This window comes from Hakea prostrata, chromosome 3 (assembly GCF_041222555.1).
Source record: "Hakea prostrata isolate BN-2017 chromosome 3, UWA_Hpros_2, whole genome shotgun sequence".
Classification (NCBI taxonomy): domain Eukaryota; kingdom Viridiplantae; phylum Streptophyta; class Magnoliopsida; order Proteales; family Proteaceae; genus Hakea; species Hakea prostrata.
In genome coordinates, this window is record NC_142602.1 from 13,589,799 (window position 1) to 13,606,211 (window position 16,413).

Sequence of the window (16,413 nt, forward strand, 5' to 3'; positions counted from 1 at the left end):
GAGAATTGGAAAGGTTTATAGTATCGGTATCGAATATCGTATCGTTCAAGTGATACGTATAGTTTCGTCCGATACTTTAAACGACAAGCGTCTTAAATACGGGCAGGGGCGCCAATGAAGCTCGAGAATTTCGGGGTTTATGTCTAGGAATTCTTGAACAGTTCCGTTATTCAAAAGTATGATGTGGTTTCTCTTCCAAATTCGACTTCATAACCGCCTTTCTTTTGGATTAAATCCTCTGTTTTTGTATTTCTGATTGAAACTGACAAGAAAGCATTTTGGTTTCCGATGGAGCTGGAACAACAAGCCACAGGTTCCCGCATTGCAATTGCATCCTGAATGTTGTTCACGGTATTCATTCAATTGACATGGATTCTCAACCTACTGAGGATCTTGAGGTACTTCTTCTCTATTCGCAACAATTGATACTTAGTTGACCTAATTTCCGGTTTTATTAACTACTTGCCACTGCAGTTGGGCATGATTCTTATTTAGGGTGACTTCAAGAGCCGTACTTTTGCAATATTTGTGCTACTTCAGACGTATGCATTAGATGGTTTTATCAAGGATAAAATAAGGTTAATCAGTGGGTGATGGTAAAACCTTAGAAGGTTATGGCTACGCAACAAACTGGCTTTTGATTAACATGAATTTCCTTTATTCTCACAAAGTTAAAAAAAAAAAAAAAAAAAGACCAAGATTGCAGATTGAATGGTTTTCAGTGTTGTAACAATAATTCAATACTGACACTTCTAAGTTTCAGGAAGAAACATATATTGACTGATCGGGAAAGGAAGATATTCTTGTTTCTTACCTGCATGTTTCAAGTGTGTGCGCTATCCGTTCAGAGAATTTGTATTTTCATTGTATGTTCTGTAGCCACAATATATATTGGCCAACCATGTTTAACCTGCATGTTTCAAATGGGGGCTTACTTATTCAGAAAGTTTCTGTTTTCAGTATATGTTCTGTATACAAATTATATCAATTCCTTCGTGTATATCTTCTACTCATTGGTTTTGCAAACCAAAGCTGGGTGAAGGGTGACTGAAAATCTTGCCTTGTTTCACAAGTGTGAAGAAAGTGAAAGTCCTTAACACGTTTTTACCTTGTCTACTTTTGGATCTCTAAGTGAATTTTGACTCCTTGATTGAATTGATGTTTACAAATTACAAGAGAGGTAAGTTATTTTGTAATTGTGGATATGAGTTTAAGCTCTTCAGAATGGAAGATCATCTGTGTTTTTCTCTTTATTACTTTAGTAAAATTTCATCTCTTACCTTTAAAAGGCTGATGAATGACTTCTCATCCACCAGAAATGAAAAGAAGTTGCAAATCCACCTACTAATTTTTCATAGCTACCATTCATTCATACATAAATTAGGAGAATACTTTGCTAGCTCAATACTTTGTATTATAGGTTCTACAGATACATAATATGTTAGATAGTTATTTATTTCACATATAGTTTTAACTGTACATTTTGTGTTTGGCATATTTCATGGGTTGTTTCCCTGAATAAGCTTTTAAATATTTACATGGGGTCATATATTGAAGTAATAACCTTTCCACATCTATGTTCTACTTTCTGGGTGCTACAGGCATGTGCACCAAAATGAAGTCTTAGCTCAGTGGTAGAATGTGTTCTAGATAAGAGTTGCAGAAAGGTTATAGCAATTGAAGACTTCTAACTTTTTCTTGTATCTATAGATAATATGTAATAGTTACTTTTAGTATAGGTGTGCAGGTCACTACTTATGCAACAAAGAATTTTTCTACCTTAGGGACAGTTAAGAGTTACTGCTGCCATTTGCTGGGGCTTCCATTAAAGCTTATAACACTTCTTGATGTAAATCCAATTCTAGGGTTAGGGTTTCTTGGGTAGATTCCCCTAGAATTTAGGATTGCCCAGAATCTTCCAGCTGATAAAGGTAAAAATATTATGGATTGCCTAAGGTTGGTAGAAAAGAAACTAAATAAATTTTGGATGGTTTGAAGGATGGCTACCGGTCAATCCAAAATTATGTGGGAAGGGTTTTCGAGAAAGGGAAAAAAGAATTGTGTGGGGATTGTTTACTAGGTGTTAGGATATCTAAATATTATTAGGGAAGATGGGAAGGGTTATGGAATCCTGCAGTTGGGTATGGGGAAGGTTTTAGGTTTTTAACAAACCCAAATTTAATGATGATATAATGGATATGGTTGGATCTTGAAAGGTAAGGAACTTTCTTTTTTGTGATCTCTCTTTTCTTTCTTTTTTCGTTTCTTCTGTTCTTTCTTTTCTTTTTCTTCTTTCTTCTTTCTTTTTTTTTTTTCTTTCTCCTTTTTCTGCCACAAGGAAGAGAGAGAGAGAGAGTCTTGAATTGGGAGGGAAGGGGAAGGGGTCATAGGGCAGGGACAGGGGTGGTGAGGGGTCCAACAGGGTCTTTGGGGGGGGGGGGTTAGGGTAGGGCTGGGGGAGTCATAGGGGCCTAGGGATGCACAGGAGTGGCAGCAAGGGCAGTGGGTGGGGAATGTTGTGCAGGGCAAGGGAGGGGCAGGGGCTGGGTGCAATGGACCTTGGAAGGTGGGGAAGGGTTGGGGGTTTGTATTTACTTGTTTGAAAGGCTGCTATGATTGGATTAGCTGCTGTGGAAGATGAATGATTGTTGGAATTGGTTGAAGACTGCAGAGAATTGCTTGATCTTGAAGGATCTTGAATGAAGATGCTGAATATTGAAGAACCTTTTTCAGAATCCACTGAGACCCCCTCAAAACAGGAACCCCTATCCTTACTCAATAACTTTTCATTCAATAATCCAGTGAGAATTACAATGAACTAACAGGCTATTTATAGCTTTCAAAAAGACTCTAACTTGGGATGGGATTCCTTATTGGATGAGGATCCCACCTCTTGACCAAAACTCTTAAATTGGAATCTAATTACTTAAAGATCTCAACCCTAGATTTGGAATTTACTAAAAGACACATGTTAATTAAAAGTTAACTTAAAAAACACATGCTAATTTAAGACTCATCCAAAACAACTCTAAAGCAAAATAAAAATCTCTAAACCTAACCAAACTCAACTAAACGTCTGAAATATTTTGGAAATAATTCCAGAATTAAAAAAGGGGGCAAAATGCCCAAAATACTCCCCAACTAGGGGTCTGGCGAGTTCATGTAGTTTCTTTGAGCCATCCTGGGGGACCCACTTGAGGTTTTGGCCAGGGGGTACTTGTGTTCACATCACTTCTCCTTCCGACCTTCTAGCACCGGGCAAGTGTCAGTCTCTATACATCGTGTTACCACTTAGCAGAGTCCTATGCTTTTAATAAACAGTTGGCTATCCCTTGGTATACGTAAAAGTTAATTTTTAGAGTAGGATAATCTGAACAGTTTTGTTTTCACAGTTTCCTGTCTCCAATCGAGGTTGAATCTTCTGTCTGAGTAATGATTTTCTGAGACAAAATTAACTCAAAATGTTGACTAACCCATTTTGCTGACAGGGTGGTGGGCAGCAAAAAGACTTAGCTTTGGAATGAGGAGATTTTGATTCTGCAAACTTTGATAAAGCACTTGAAAAGTTAATATGAGGTATGGATACTCTCAAATGTGAGAATACTCAATACACGTCTAAAGAAAACCAGTTGTCCAACTTCTAAGCTCTTGAGGCTCGTCCATAAATTATTTTATCCGATTTGAAACTTTCTGCAGATGCATGGTGTCTGCCTTTTCCTTTCTTCCACTGGTCCCCCTTTCTGAAATGTTGTAATGTAATGAAACATTGTTGTACAATATTGTTGTGCATATGATTAGGCTTATTTATTTCATTTCATTTTTACTTTCTTGGCAGTATGCAAAGAGATCAGCATTGTAGGATTTCAATGCTAAAGCGTTGAGGTTCTGTGTTAGGTACCCTGACATCCCACTAAATTTCCTCTGTATGCATTTATTCTGTGATAGTTCATTGCAGTGACTGCATTATCTTCCTGATTTGGTTTACCTACTCTCTTTTCCATCTTCTATTTGATGTGCCACAACTTTACACATTTTGTAAAGAAGGCGGATCTTTATTGTTTTGTTCCATAGACAAAATGAGGTTAGTCAACAATTGACAGCCAGCAGCCATTTGAGGGATCATATTTGTTAGGAGGAATAAGTCTAATGGGGACCAAATCTGCCATAATATTTGATGAAATTGAGAATCTGAGAATGTCCATCTTATTGTTCTAAGAAGTATAGCTTAAGCAGAATCTCTATGCACTGTTTGTATTTGATGCGTCGTGGTTGAAACAATGTGATTTTGTGGTATGTTCTTTCTTCTGGTCTGTATTGTGTTAATGTGATGGACCAACATTATCACCATACCTCATTGGCATGAACCACTCACTAAGATTTTTCCTTGAGGTCTGATCACATGCCAATTTTCCAACCAGAAATTTCCTTTGGAACTTGAAAGAAAAATCTGTAACACACTGTTTAACAGGCTTGATGTCACTTGAGTAAATTCACCAATTTCAGAGAATGATGGCAGTACTAGCTCAAAAATGTTGGCAACATCATGCTTTGGAGAAAAACCGAAGTGAGCATTTTTGGAAATTGACCAATGGCAGTGCACCAGGAAAGACAATTTAATCCAGAATGTGGATGCAGTGCAATGGGAATTGCTGATTTCCTGTGTGGGTAGGGTCAATCACACTTACTTTTGGACTGACCCATGGGTTAAAGGTATCCCCTCATGCATCGTCCCTCCACATTTAGGATCGGGAAGACCCTCAACCATTGTGGCGGATTTCACCGCCAGTTTTACTTGAAATAGGGATGCTCTTATTCATGCCCTACCTATACTTTTGGCATCAAACATTGCACTTGTACCTCTGAATTCTATTCTTGGTGGTTTCTACCATCTAAGAATGGAAATTTCTCAACTAAAAGGGTGGTAATTTTTATGATGAATGTCCCATCTTTTCCCAAAGGCGTAAAGAAATGGTGAACTTTGTTCTGGAAAATCAAAAGTCTACCAAAATATAAAACGTTCTTCTGGCAATCGTTAAATCAAGGGCTCCCTGTTGCTTCTGTTTCTTTTTAAATGGATGCAAACAGACCCTATCTGCTGTTTTTGTAAACAGGACGAAGAGACTACTGAGCACCTGTTCATTAGATGTGATTGGATAAGGTATACATTGCTGCAGGTCCACTAGACTTAAGTATAGATAGGATCTCTTTTCTTTCTTGCGTTGATTGTGTCTTTTTATCTGCCATACTCATGATTGGAATCTTCACACCCTTAATTGGGTGTTTAATATCCTTTTTTGACTGGTTATATAGTATGGGTCAGCCTGGAATTATTGTAGAATTAGAGAAGTAAGACCAAATAACCTAATTCAACAAATTTTTCTCAGGTGGAATGGTGGATAAGTTCTGGGATCTAACAACTACCCACAGGCCTGCTACTGAACAGATTTATTTGAAAACATCTTTGGTTCAACCCCCTAGTTGGTCAATGCTTACTAGTACTACTCTTGTAATTGCAGGTGTCATGGGCGACCGATTAAAAGATGGGAGATGGTTTTTTTGTCTTGTAAATGAAGGTTTTTGTGTGAAAACTTCAGAAGGGTGTGACAGGTTTTAACCAGTACTTGGAGGTGTTGACAGTAGCACTCTATCAAAGACTTCAATTTGCTGCAATTTTGGGTTTACCAATATGCACTGTCATCTCAGATTGGAAGGATTGAAAGCAGCTTATTCTGAATCCAATCAGGTCATTGCCGATACATCTTGTTTCGATCTTGTTTATTCTAATCTGCTTTATCATTATCAGGGGATTCAGGACCCTTAACCGTTTGTAATGATCCCTACCATTCAGACTACATGTATTACGGTTCAATCTTAGATTTTACCACAAACACACTTTTATCTGGTTCCACTATGGAATCAGCCATTGATGTAAGCTTTCAATCTGTTGCTTTATATATATTTTTCTTGTCTCATCAAAAAATGAAAAAGTTAAATTGTGGGTTTCAATCAGAGTTGATTCTAGAAACTGGAAGTGAAAGCAATCATGTGGAGCCTCAAACTTGAAATAGATCGAACTAAAATGTTACTCTTAACTTGTTTGTCGAATCAAGTCTACACTGGAAAATGGCAAATCCCTGAGCAACCAACCAATCCTTTTTTTCTTTAAGACAAGTGAGAAAGTCACCAAACCATGAAACTTTCACCATTTCTTCAACAGAAAAAGATAGTTCCTGACTGGTAGATTGGCTTGTTTGAGATGATTAAGCAGGTGTTTTGATTGAATAAGTCTGGTTTATGCCACCCACGATTCTGGTCTTCAGCTTTCGCTTGACCTTATATATTTATATTTATATAGAATCCATATGGATATGGTAGTTAGTTCTACATCAAACCATTAACTTAGCCTTTGCAATAAAATTAAAACCAGTAACCAAGTTAGAGAGTTCATAGCCACACATATTGCTAATTAACAAATATTACAAAAACGGATAATATCTGCTCGTTTCCAATTTTAGTGATCTTTTAACAAATCTATGCTATATCCCCGGCCTTCATATCAAACTAAATCTTAATCTAATTATTTTGAAGGAAATAGTCTAATTGTCTAAGCAAAAGTTATTGTATCAACTTGGAAACATATTTTAGATAAAATTATTAAATGGAATTCGTTAAAATCTTTTTGGATTAATTTATGTTAAATCTCTGATATCTGTTTAATCCATAACTAAGCACTTTATAACAGAGTAAGTTGGAGGAATTAGTCTAAGTGAAAAAATATGTATAGGTAGACATTTATACATATTTTAGAAGAAATCATTAATAAAGTAATTAGAATTTTATTTTCTCATAAAAGATATAAATAAGTTAATATATACATATGGATCACGGAAGAACATATACAATGAGTCTATAGTACTCCGTCTTATATATAAAAACTTAATTTATATATAGGAAATCAAAATCCGTGCATGCGAGTATCTCATAATCAACCTTGTGATCTGTTCTGTACTAAGAAAATAAATTTTTTTAAGAAAAATTTAATGGTGGAGAAGAACAAAAGGCATTAGATTTATCAACTAGAAATTTGCTGGCGGGTTAATATAATATGGGAAGAGGCACAGGAATTTAAAAACCAAGTTGAAACATCAAGGGAACCTTGGATTTCCTGCATTTATTACAAATAAAAGAAAGCACTTGAAATCTTTTGCAGGAAAAGGAGAGCTTTAACCGTAGATACACCTCTATATTCTATTAATTTCCTTCACAATGTTGTGAATTCGTGTAGCTCATCGTTTCCATGGAATCATGAGCTTCATCAAGTGCGATGGAAGCAATTTTTGTTTATTTATGGAAGGATTGATGAAGCCCATAAAATATTTGAATGAACACCATTTTTTAGTATTGTCTATCAGTATTTAACTACATGTAAGTCTTCATCAAAGTCATATTTATATCACAAAATCCAGTATCTCCGACCAAAACAAGATACCCTTTCTTTATGAGATTAGCTACTTAGGTTATTCCTCTCTCTCTCCCACATGCCTTAAGTAATAAACAACTATTCACGATTCATTACCAGAGGTAGATGGAATTTCAAACTTGTAATCAGTTTCCAGGAAGAAGAGGTTGATGAGTCATTCTCATGGTTCTTGTCTTTTATGACGAATTATTACTTAGGCTTTGAGATCTTCAGAGATATATATATAATATATATTTGATTAAAGACCAATCTTTTCATTGTGTTTAATTAAACACAGATAGATATATAAGTTATAAAAATAGGCATAGGATACACGTTTAGTGGTTTAAAATGGAGATTAAGCTCCCAATAACTGGATTGTCTGTTAATAATTTGACAAATCATATCCAAGGTAGATCATGAGAGCATCAGGGATGTTGGTTCTATAAATATATACCAGTTGCATGCTTTAATGGTTCATGTTTCCTAGTTATCACGTTATTGGTGGATTCTCTTTTTAAAGATTTCTTTTCAAACCTCCATACCCTGAAGAATTATTCTTTTTGTAAGTTTGAATTCATATTCTGGAAAGCTCATACCTTATGCTAGCTAACTGAGATGCTGTGAAAATGGATATAGATATTGAAACTCCAGAGACCCTTCCACAAACGCAACCTAGCTAATCCAACCCAAACCAAACCATAGTGTATATATAATCTTAATTTTCTCACTTGAGCATACAACAGTTATTGGTCTATTATATTTCACTGTAGAACTTTTATAGATCTTATTTGTGACTTGAAACAGTCATGTTCAGCTCTTTTTCTGATACAAAATGTAAAATATTTATATAGATTGATAAATCAATTTAACAATCATATACTAGATTGAATCACGTTAAATACATGGTGTAGTAACACCCTATATTAGAAATATTTGCTAACATGGACAACATGAATTTAGTAAGATCTATGAATTTACAATTTGATAGGAACTAGGAAGAAATATGGTTATAGAATGAGAAAATTAAATTGTTTTTTATTTAAATTCGAGTACTACTTAAGTTTGACTGAATCGTCTATAATACCTAAAGTTGTATTGGGCGACCATGACTAGCATATCTCTCTAGTCTTATCATTAATGAGAATGACATTTGAGTGTGCCAAACTTATTTTAGAATTCTATGCAAAGGTAGGAAGTAATTGAATATTGGATTTTTCTTCTTCTTTTCGAAGTATTAAAATATTGGTGGCGTGAGAATAACCATTTTGGTCATCATCCAATATATAATACAAAAGCATAGATTTCGCTATCTTATATCATTTAATTTAAACCTTTATATATGTGGTTGTCTAGAATAATTAATTAATATCTTAAAGATAATGAATTACATAAGCAATAATTCTTCTATTAAACCCAAATCTAGAAAGGAAACAAAATAAATCAAGGGCAAAAGGTATTTTATCGTGTATAACTCAAAACCTTGCAATTAAATATGGAGATTTCAAATCTATGGAGTCATAGTTCATAAAATTAACTGTTTGATTAATAGAATATGTGGAATAAAATCTCTGAATTCACTTCATACCCATAAATCTACAGATTCACGTTTTTAGTGTAAAAAGATGAATCTCTAGATTTCATGAATCCATGGATTTTCACAACCAAATGGGTATAACTCTCGCATTCATGAATCTAGAGATTTGAAATCTTGGATTCATGTAACCAAACAGGCCCTAAAAGTATGACAATCATTTCATACAACCTCATGTTTAAACGCAGGAACCATGCACCAAATGCACTAATGTACCCTCCAATTTCTCACGGAAAAAAAAAAACCGTCCAAGTAAAAAAAAGACAAAGAAAGTGCAATAGGTACAAAGAACAATCTGCCTTTAGAATATTTGGGATTTGATGCATAAGAGACCATAATATCTTAAAAAGTTTGGTACAGTCCAACTCCCCGTGTGTATTCATATATTTTAATGTAAAATTGATTGTATAGAAAGTTGTATACATTGGAGATAATTAAATAACAGATCATCATGGATTTAGTTTTTAGTTTATGTATATAGTATATAGATGGATAGGTATGAGGTGGTGGTGGTTGTAATGCTCTCCACATGATGAGAGTATAGTAGCTTTCTTTATTTTGAAACTCAAATTCATTATTATTTTCTGGGTAAGGAAGTAAGGAACTAAATATTTTAGTATGAACAACAGCGTTTTCCAAGGGATTGCAGGAAATCGTGTGGAGTAATGCATCAATGTTTTGCATGTGCCCTCAAATCAAATCTACACAGTTTGTATTCTCTTCACATCCTCACTTGCTTTTGTCTTCCTTTTCGATTAGTTCATTGCTCACGTACATCAAATCTGATCTACCAACAAAACATATAAAATAACTAAGGGGTTTTTGTTTTTTTAAGCCACTGTGTGAATGAGAATTCGTCATTCCATATGGGATTCACATCTTCAATCCTAATTGAATCAGGTTTAAATGGTTTCTAACTCTGCATTGCTTCATATTAGCTGATTTCTAGGGTTTAGACTGAGTCGATCCTGACTGAATTAATGGAGCCAAAATAGATGGCGACTGATCATTCCATTGCTGTTTATGCTTGCTTGTAAATTTTCTAGTTTGGCTCCTAGCTTCTGGGTTCACACCCTAGCTTTCTAATATGGCTAGCTGTGTTTGGTTGCCTAACTCTTGTGTGGAAACAACTTAAATCTAGTTGGATCGATGTTGATCAAATTATAAAGTTAAAAACTTTTCTTCTCCCATGAGCTAGCAGATCTTATACTGTTGAAGTGATTCATCTTCATATTTCCATATAATCTGTAAATGAATCTCTCTTTCACTATAGGTAGAGGAAAACTAGTCTCAATTATAGTTAATCTTCTAATAAATTAGATGCATGTGTAATTTCTATCTGTTAATTTGGTATAAAAATGATCAGGTTTTTCTTGACCCAAAATTTCTACGGGGGAGTATTAATTTTACAGATATATTAAACCCTAGCTAGAATAGTAGGTGGACCATCCTCTATAAGTGAAATATAAAAATATGAACATCATTCCATCAACACGTTCGTCATCCATGGTTACATTTATAGCTAATTCATAGCCACATCACCACAAAGTAATAGATTAAAACACATCAGATCATGAACTGAGTTATTAATTAAGCTTGATCTGGGTATATATATAACTAATACTAAACTTTAACTTACTAATGACCTGTATGTAATGGTTCATTGGTCCAAAACTAATTATTGTAAGTTTATCTGCGGCAAACTCAACCTAACAATAGAAAATTGAACCATTCTTGAAGAACCCAATTCAAGCATCAGCATTTACTATTCAGCAAAGCTATATTAATAAGCTAGATAATACTTCAGCACTGATGTTTCCTCTTCCCTAGATTCTGCTACTACTTAAAATATACCAGAAGAAAACATACCATGAAGAAGAAGAAGAAGAAAAAGAGAATGGACCACTCTCCATCTCGTACTTTTCAATCTGTATAAAATTTGATTACAGAAGGATGGAAGGAAGGAGAAGCAAGTGAATGGAGGTTAAGAGATAAATTAAAATAGTGACAGAGATGACTACCCATTTCATGCACGAACGGCAAATAAATGATTGAGGAGGGTAAGAGATTTAAGTGTCATTTACTAATCCAGAGTCTCTAAAACGCTTCAGTTTATTTAATAGAGTGAGTTGTTTTCATTGTTTATAATTTTGAGAGCAGTACTAATGAGAACGAGCTATTTTCTTTATTTTTAAATCTCCAAAAGCCAAGAATCGAGGTTAGCAAAGTTTGACTAATGAGAAAAATCAAATTTTGATTTGACCATACATACATAGTAGTTGTACAACAACACCTGGATCTTCGTTATTCGTTAATCACCCGTTTTTAATTATCTATTTTGTGCCTACTAACTCTAAACTAACCTGCAAATCAACTAGCACGTATTAAAGAAACCATGACAAACTTGACTTGGGTTCCGATGCTTATATGTGTATTATCTCAACTAACAAATTATTAATATTACTACTAGTTTCTGGGAGAGAGTGGGGAGGTTTAAGTTGTTAAAAAAAAATTAATATTGGTTTCACAAGTAAGCAAAAGATCGAAGATAGTATTTTTTTATGCCTCCCCATACTATTAACTAGAGTTGTTCATTGAACAAAATAACTATGAACCTTCTGTAACAAGCAAAAAGCACTGACCTTGTTGAAGAGCTAACCAAGATAGATTCTATCTCAAAATCTTAAAAACATACTAATTTTCCTTGGAGAAATGGTTGTTTAAAACAAATAAGAAAAACCCTTTTGAAATATGATAAGGGGAAGATAAATCACCCATTTAAGTGAATGATAATATGTGAGCAAAGGTGTAGTTATTTTTGAGCTGATCTTATGCACAAATGTTACTATTTTACTTAATTGGGTGCATTCTTTATAGAAATTTAAAAATAAATTAGAGATTAGTTATCAACATTAAACCCACATGTCTAGCTACTAGCTAGTGTGGTGCATCTACAGCCATAGAGTGCATGTTAGGTCCACAAAATCGGAAATATAAGAGCTTTATTCCTTCCCGCTCTGCCACCCCTCTCCCTTTTTCTTTTTAGGTATTGGTGTATTGTTGTGCTCTGGAAGATTAATTGAGTTTTATTTCTTCTATACAAAATTATTATTAGCGAATCTATCTTTTTTTTTCTTTTTTTTTTTGGTAAAAGCTGATGATCCACACTTCCCCACGTATACCCGAAGGCATTAGATCAAGAGTATTCTTTTTTTATTTTCTTTTGTATGGGATTAGTAACACCCTAGCACTTCTTTGCATTAGTCAATTTACTCTTTCTTAGTCTCATAATCATGATTCACGAGTAACAAAGAAATTTAAAAGTAGTTAAGACAGCACATCTACATAAACGTGGGTCAACATGGTCTTGGAACCTTTAGTTATCCATTAAGAATAATTTCCAAGTTGCAAATCACAGCCCAAATATTGGATGATAATGTTTTTGTCTATAGATTAGTGCTACTCTTTTATTATATTTTCTGGTTTTTTTTTTTTTTCCGGTGTGGGGGGTGGGAGGGGGGGGGCTTATTTTGTATGGATTGATGGGTTTGTCCTTGTGAATAATAGTTTTCTTTCCTTGATTTGGTTTGGCAGAAAAGGTTCTTAATTACATATATGTCAGTTAAGGAATAAAAGCCACATAAACTATGAACCCATCCAATCATGCATGAAACAGCACAATTTTTATGTTTCTGATTTGGTGCATGGCAACTAATTAGATTGTGGCATCTGAAATATTGCTATTACCTTGATAAAAAAAACCTTCCATCAACCTCTTTTAAAAATTAGATTTTGAAGCCCGAAAAGTGTGCATCAAGACTGCTTATGTATTTTAAGACAATAAGGATTTTGTTTAATTTGTGGCATTTTAGGACTTCATATGCTTTAAAGCATATATGGTGTAAGGTTTCCATTTCTTTCTCCGAGATATGACAATCCCTGAGAACTTGCCGAGGAAATTTCTTGGATTTATAAATCTAGATGTGATATGGTCTCCTGTCTTATTTTCTTCTCTGGATAACTGTTATTCTAATATAAATCTTTCTATACAAGTAATTTAAAAAAGAAGCTATAGATCAAAAGAAATTTTGAGGTACTAGAAGGGTGGGTGGGTTTGACCATATGGATTAACATGGTAGCAGCCAATGAGGTTCAAATCTTCATTGGGTCCTACCCAGTTGATGAATTGAAGCTACTGATCGAGATAGAACAAGTAGGCTCATGCATGTCTGCCACATGGATTGCAGTCATATGGTAAGACCATCCAAATGTTTAGTTGAGAAGTACCCTTATTAGGTGGTGTTATGGTATGGGTTCTCCTATTTTTTTAATGGAAAGACAGCTTAGAGATTGATTTCTTAGTAGTTAATATGAAAGGACAATCACTTTCAAATTTGAAGAAGACCCAAATCTCAGAAATTAATTTACAGAGAAGGCAAAAGGGAGAAATAGAAAATGTGGATTCTATATACTTTATGGAACTTCTCAAATTGAACCCAAGAAATAAGGGAGAGTTAAAGAGAATAAAATCTAACTATATATTTGCCCATAAATCTTCACAATCTAATCCAGCTATGCAGTAATTACTTTGCGGGGGCAAACAGCTTAAAAGGGGCATTTGAGATCTCTCTCATTGGCACTATCAGAAGACAAGTTACGGAAAGGAGGGGAAGGAGTTCTTGCTTTTGGTGCAGAAGCAGATTTCATTAGAGAGGTTAGAGAGATGGGAAGCAGTTATTTTGGGGAGCCAATCATGGGTAATGGAAGAGCTGCTGGTGGCTCGAATTCAAGGAAAGGAAAGAAGAGCAACAACTCAGACAAGCCAAAGCAACCGCAGAGAGGACTTGGAGTTGCTCAGTTAGAGAAGATCAGATTACACAATCAAATGAGTTGCAACTATCTTCCTAATTCCCTTCACAATCCTTACCACACATCTCAGGTCATCTTGCTGTTCACTTTGGATTCAATATGATTTCCTCCATGTCCTGATCCATTGAAATTTATTGCTGTTTTAGTATTTCATGGTTGTTTCCTCTTTATCTTACATGCAGCAGGAAGAGGAAGTGAGGATGGGAAGTACCTATTCATCTGTACCATCATCATCATCATCATCTTTCTCCTGTTATTCTTCATCATCAGCAGTACCTTATGGCTACCATCACCCAAACATCACGGTATGTCTGGATTTCATGACTTCACCACAACAAAAAAAAGCACTGGAAAGAAAGATATTCTGCATCTGCCCAAGCTTTCTGCATGAGATAATCTGTTACATATGGTTTCTTTACATCCTCCTTTATGGGCAAAGTTTATGTAATGCATGTCCCTTAGTTCTTGTCTTCCTAGGGTCATCATGTCTTTGAGTTTTTCCTGTCTCACTTCTTTTCATCTTCCTCATCACCATCTGATTAGCAATTATGAATTTCAAGTACTCACAACCCATTCTTTGAGTTCTTTTTTGAATCAACCTTTTTTTTTTTAGGGTTCAGAAAAAGATTTTGTATGCTTAGCTGTTTATCCTGACATGATTTATTAATGTTTCAAATCAAAATTCTACTTTCTTGTTTTATAAAATATTTCCTGAGGGAAGTCTGAATATGATAATTCTACATGGTAATCAACAGATGGGTATGGGAGAGATGGAGCCGACAGATTACAGATATGGTGATTCACAGTCTACAGCAAGGTATTACTTCAATATATAAGAGTTGATGATGAGATTCTTTCTTCTGTTTATCTGAGGACCCAAACTGGGTAGCATTTTACACCCCTATCACAGTACCAAACAAAAAAATTAATCTGCTTGGCCCTGATCTACAAAATTAATTAATGTGACCAGATGGAACAGCAGCAGTGGTGGTTACTCAGAGACTCAATACTACATGCACCCTACTGAGAATGGACACCTGCAGGGTCTAAATGCAAAGGTTGACTTGAAAATCCTTGATTGCTCTTATTTATTTCCTTTAAAGTAGATTGATGTTTGCAATTCCCTTGTTGTACGTATAATACTGATAAGATTTGTTTCTGTTCTTGGTTCATGATCTTACAGGATTTAGTGCAAAAGAAGAAGAACAGAAAGGACCGGTATGATTCAATTGGGTCAAGCAATCAATATTCCGATTCAAGTGATGTAGGGGAAATAGATCTAGAGCTCAAACTATAGCCAGCTTTCATCATTTGCAATAAAAACGAAATGGGTTTCAATTCCCAGTTCCTATGATGTTATCAATGGTAGACAGTTCAACATGCATGGCCAGTTGAACTTTCTAAGACTGATTACTAGTTGTGGAGCAAGTAGACAGAGAACTATTGATTTTCAACTCTCAAGTATTAATGGAATGGAAGGGGCTTTTGTGATGAAATGTGAGATGTTCTTCTGTTCAAGATGCATGAATGTCCCATGTTGATCGAGACATATCATGAATTAATGTAAGAGAGTTGATGATGAGAGTGATTAATGAGAAAGAAAAGAGAAGCTTTTTTTCCCTTTCAATATTGTTTTCATGTTCCTTTTTAAAAGTTTAATTTGCAGATAAGCAAGCCTGTCATTATACCGAATCGTGGATACTGTTCTCTTCTAATTAAATAGGAATAAGGAGAGAAAGTAACTGAGAGACAAAGTGTGAAAAGGAGAGAATTTTAAGCTTTTTACCTGGAGGAGACAAAAGGGTGTTATGCAATCTTGATCAGATATTAATCACCTAATCATTTGTGTTCCTACTTTTGTAGAAGTGGATTCCAGTCTGCAAACATGTCAGCTTAAGGTCGGTGATGACATTTTGGCCAAAGAGGTAGACTACTATAACCATTAGTTTAACACTTAATTAAACTTCACATGAAGCATTTGACATATGACATAGAAATTGTTTTATTATTTTGTCTTAATGTTCATATTTGTAAGAGTGTCCGGTGCATATGAGTTGGATTTTCTACCTACATGAAGAGAAAAAATTTCAACCCATATACTTAGATCATAAGTTTATGTCATTTAGATCATTGAGCCAAGAGCATCGCAAGTTTTGTTTTATGTTTTACTTATCTATGTATCCATCAAAAACTAATTTTGAAACCCAATTGTTTTCAATTTTTGCTTACTTAGGAATGCACAATATATTATAGACCCAGATTCTAACTCTTTGAATGAAAACCCTAACAAAGAAGAAAACAACTTAGTTAAGAGACTAGGGTTAATATATGATGTCTTTGCATGTATTCTATCACTAGGGCTGATGAAACACTGATTCTTGCTACATATGTGCGTATTGGATTTCACTATGAATTTGTAGCTGGTGTTCATTCTCTCATTGTATATGTAGACAATTTTAGTGTTTGCTACATATGTAGATGTTAGATTTCA

At 34.7% G+C, this 16,413-nt stretch overlaps 1 protein-coding gene and 1 long non-coding RNA gene across 3 annotated transcripts; both read left to right on the top strand.

The window, feature by feature from the left end:
• The first annotated feature begins 101 nt into the window (after positions 1-101).
• LOC149020941 (uncharacterized) lies at positions 102-6,157 on the top strand. The gene is made up of 5 exons (XR_016172259.1): positions 102-398; positions 3,489-3,576; positions 3,836-3,894; positions 5,385-5,427; positions 5,517-6,157. It is a non-coding gene; the product is annotated as an uncharacterized LOC149020941 (long non-coding RNA).
• Positions 6,158-13,518: 7,361 nt separating this feature from the next.
• LOC149020942 (protein SPEAR3-like) lies at positions 13,519-16,201 on the top strand. Of its 2 annotated transcripts, none has more exons than XM_089147017.1 (5): positions 13,519-13,992; positions 14,108-14,227; positions 14,678-14,739; positions 14,893-14,980; positions 15,106-16,201. In XM_089147017.1, exons 1-5 carry the CDS (start codon positions 13,777-13,779, stop codon positions 15,217-15,219), a joined length of 600 nt encoding a protein of 199 aa, XP_089003143.1. In that variant the 5' UTR covers positions 13,519-13,776; the 3' UTR covers positions 15,220-16,201. The 2 variants fall into 2 exon arrangements, with proteins under 2 accessions (XP_089003143.1, XP_089003142.1); XM_089147016.1 differs by having other exon boundaries at positions 13,520-13,992; positions 14,105-14,227.
• Positions 16,202-16,413: the final 212 nt, after the last annotated feature.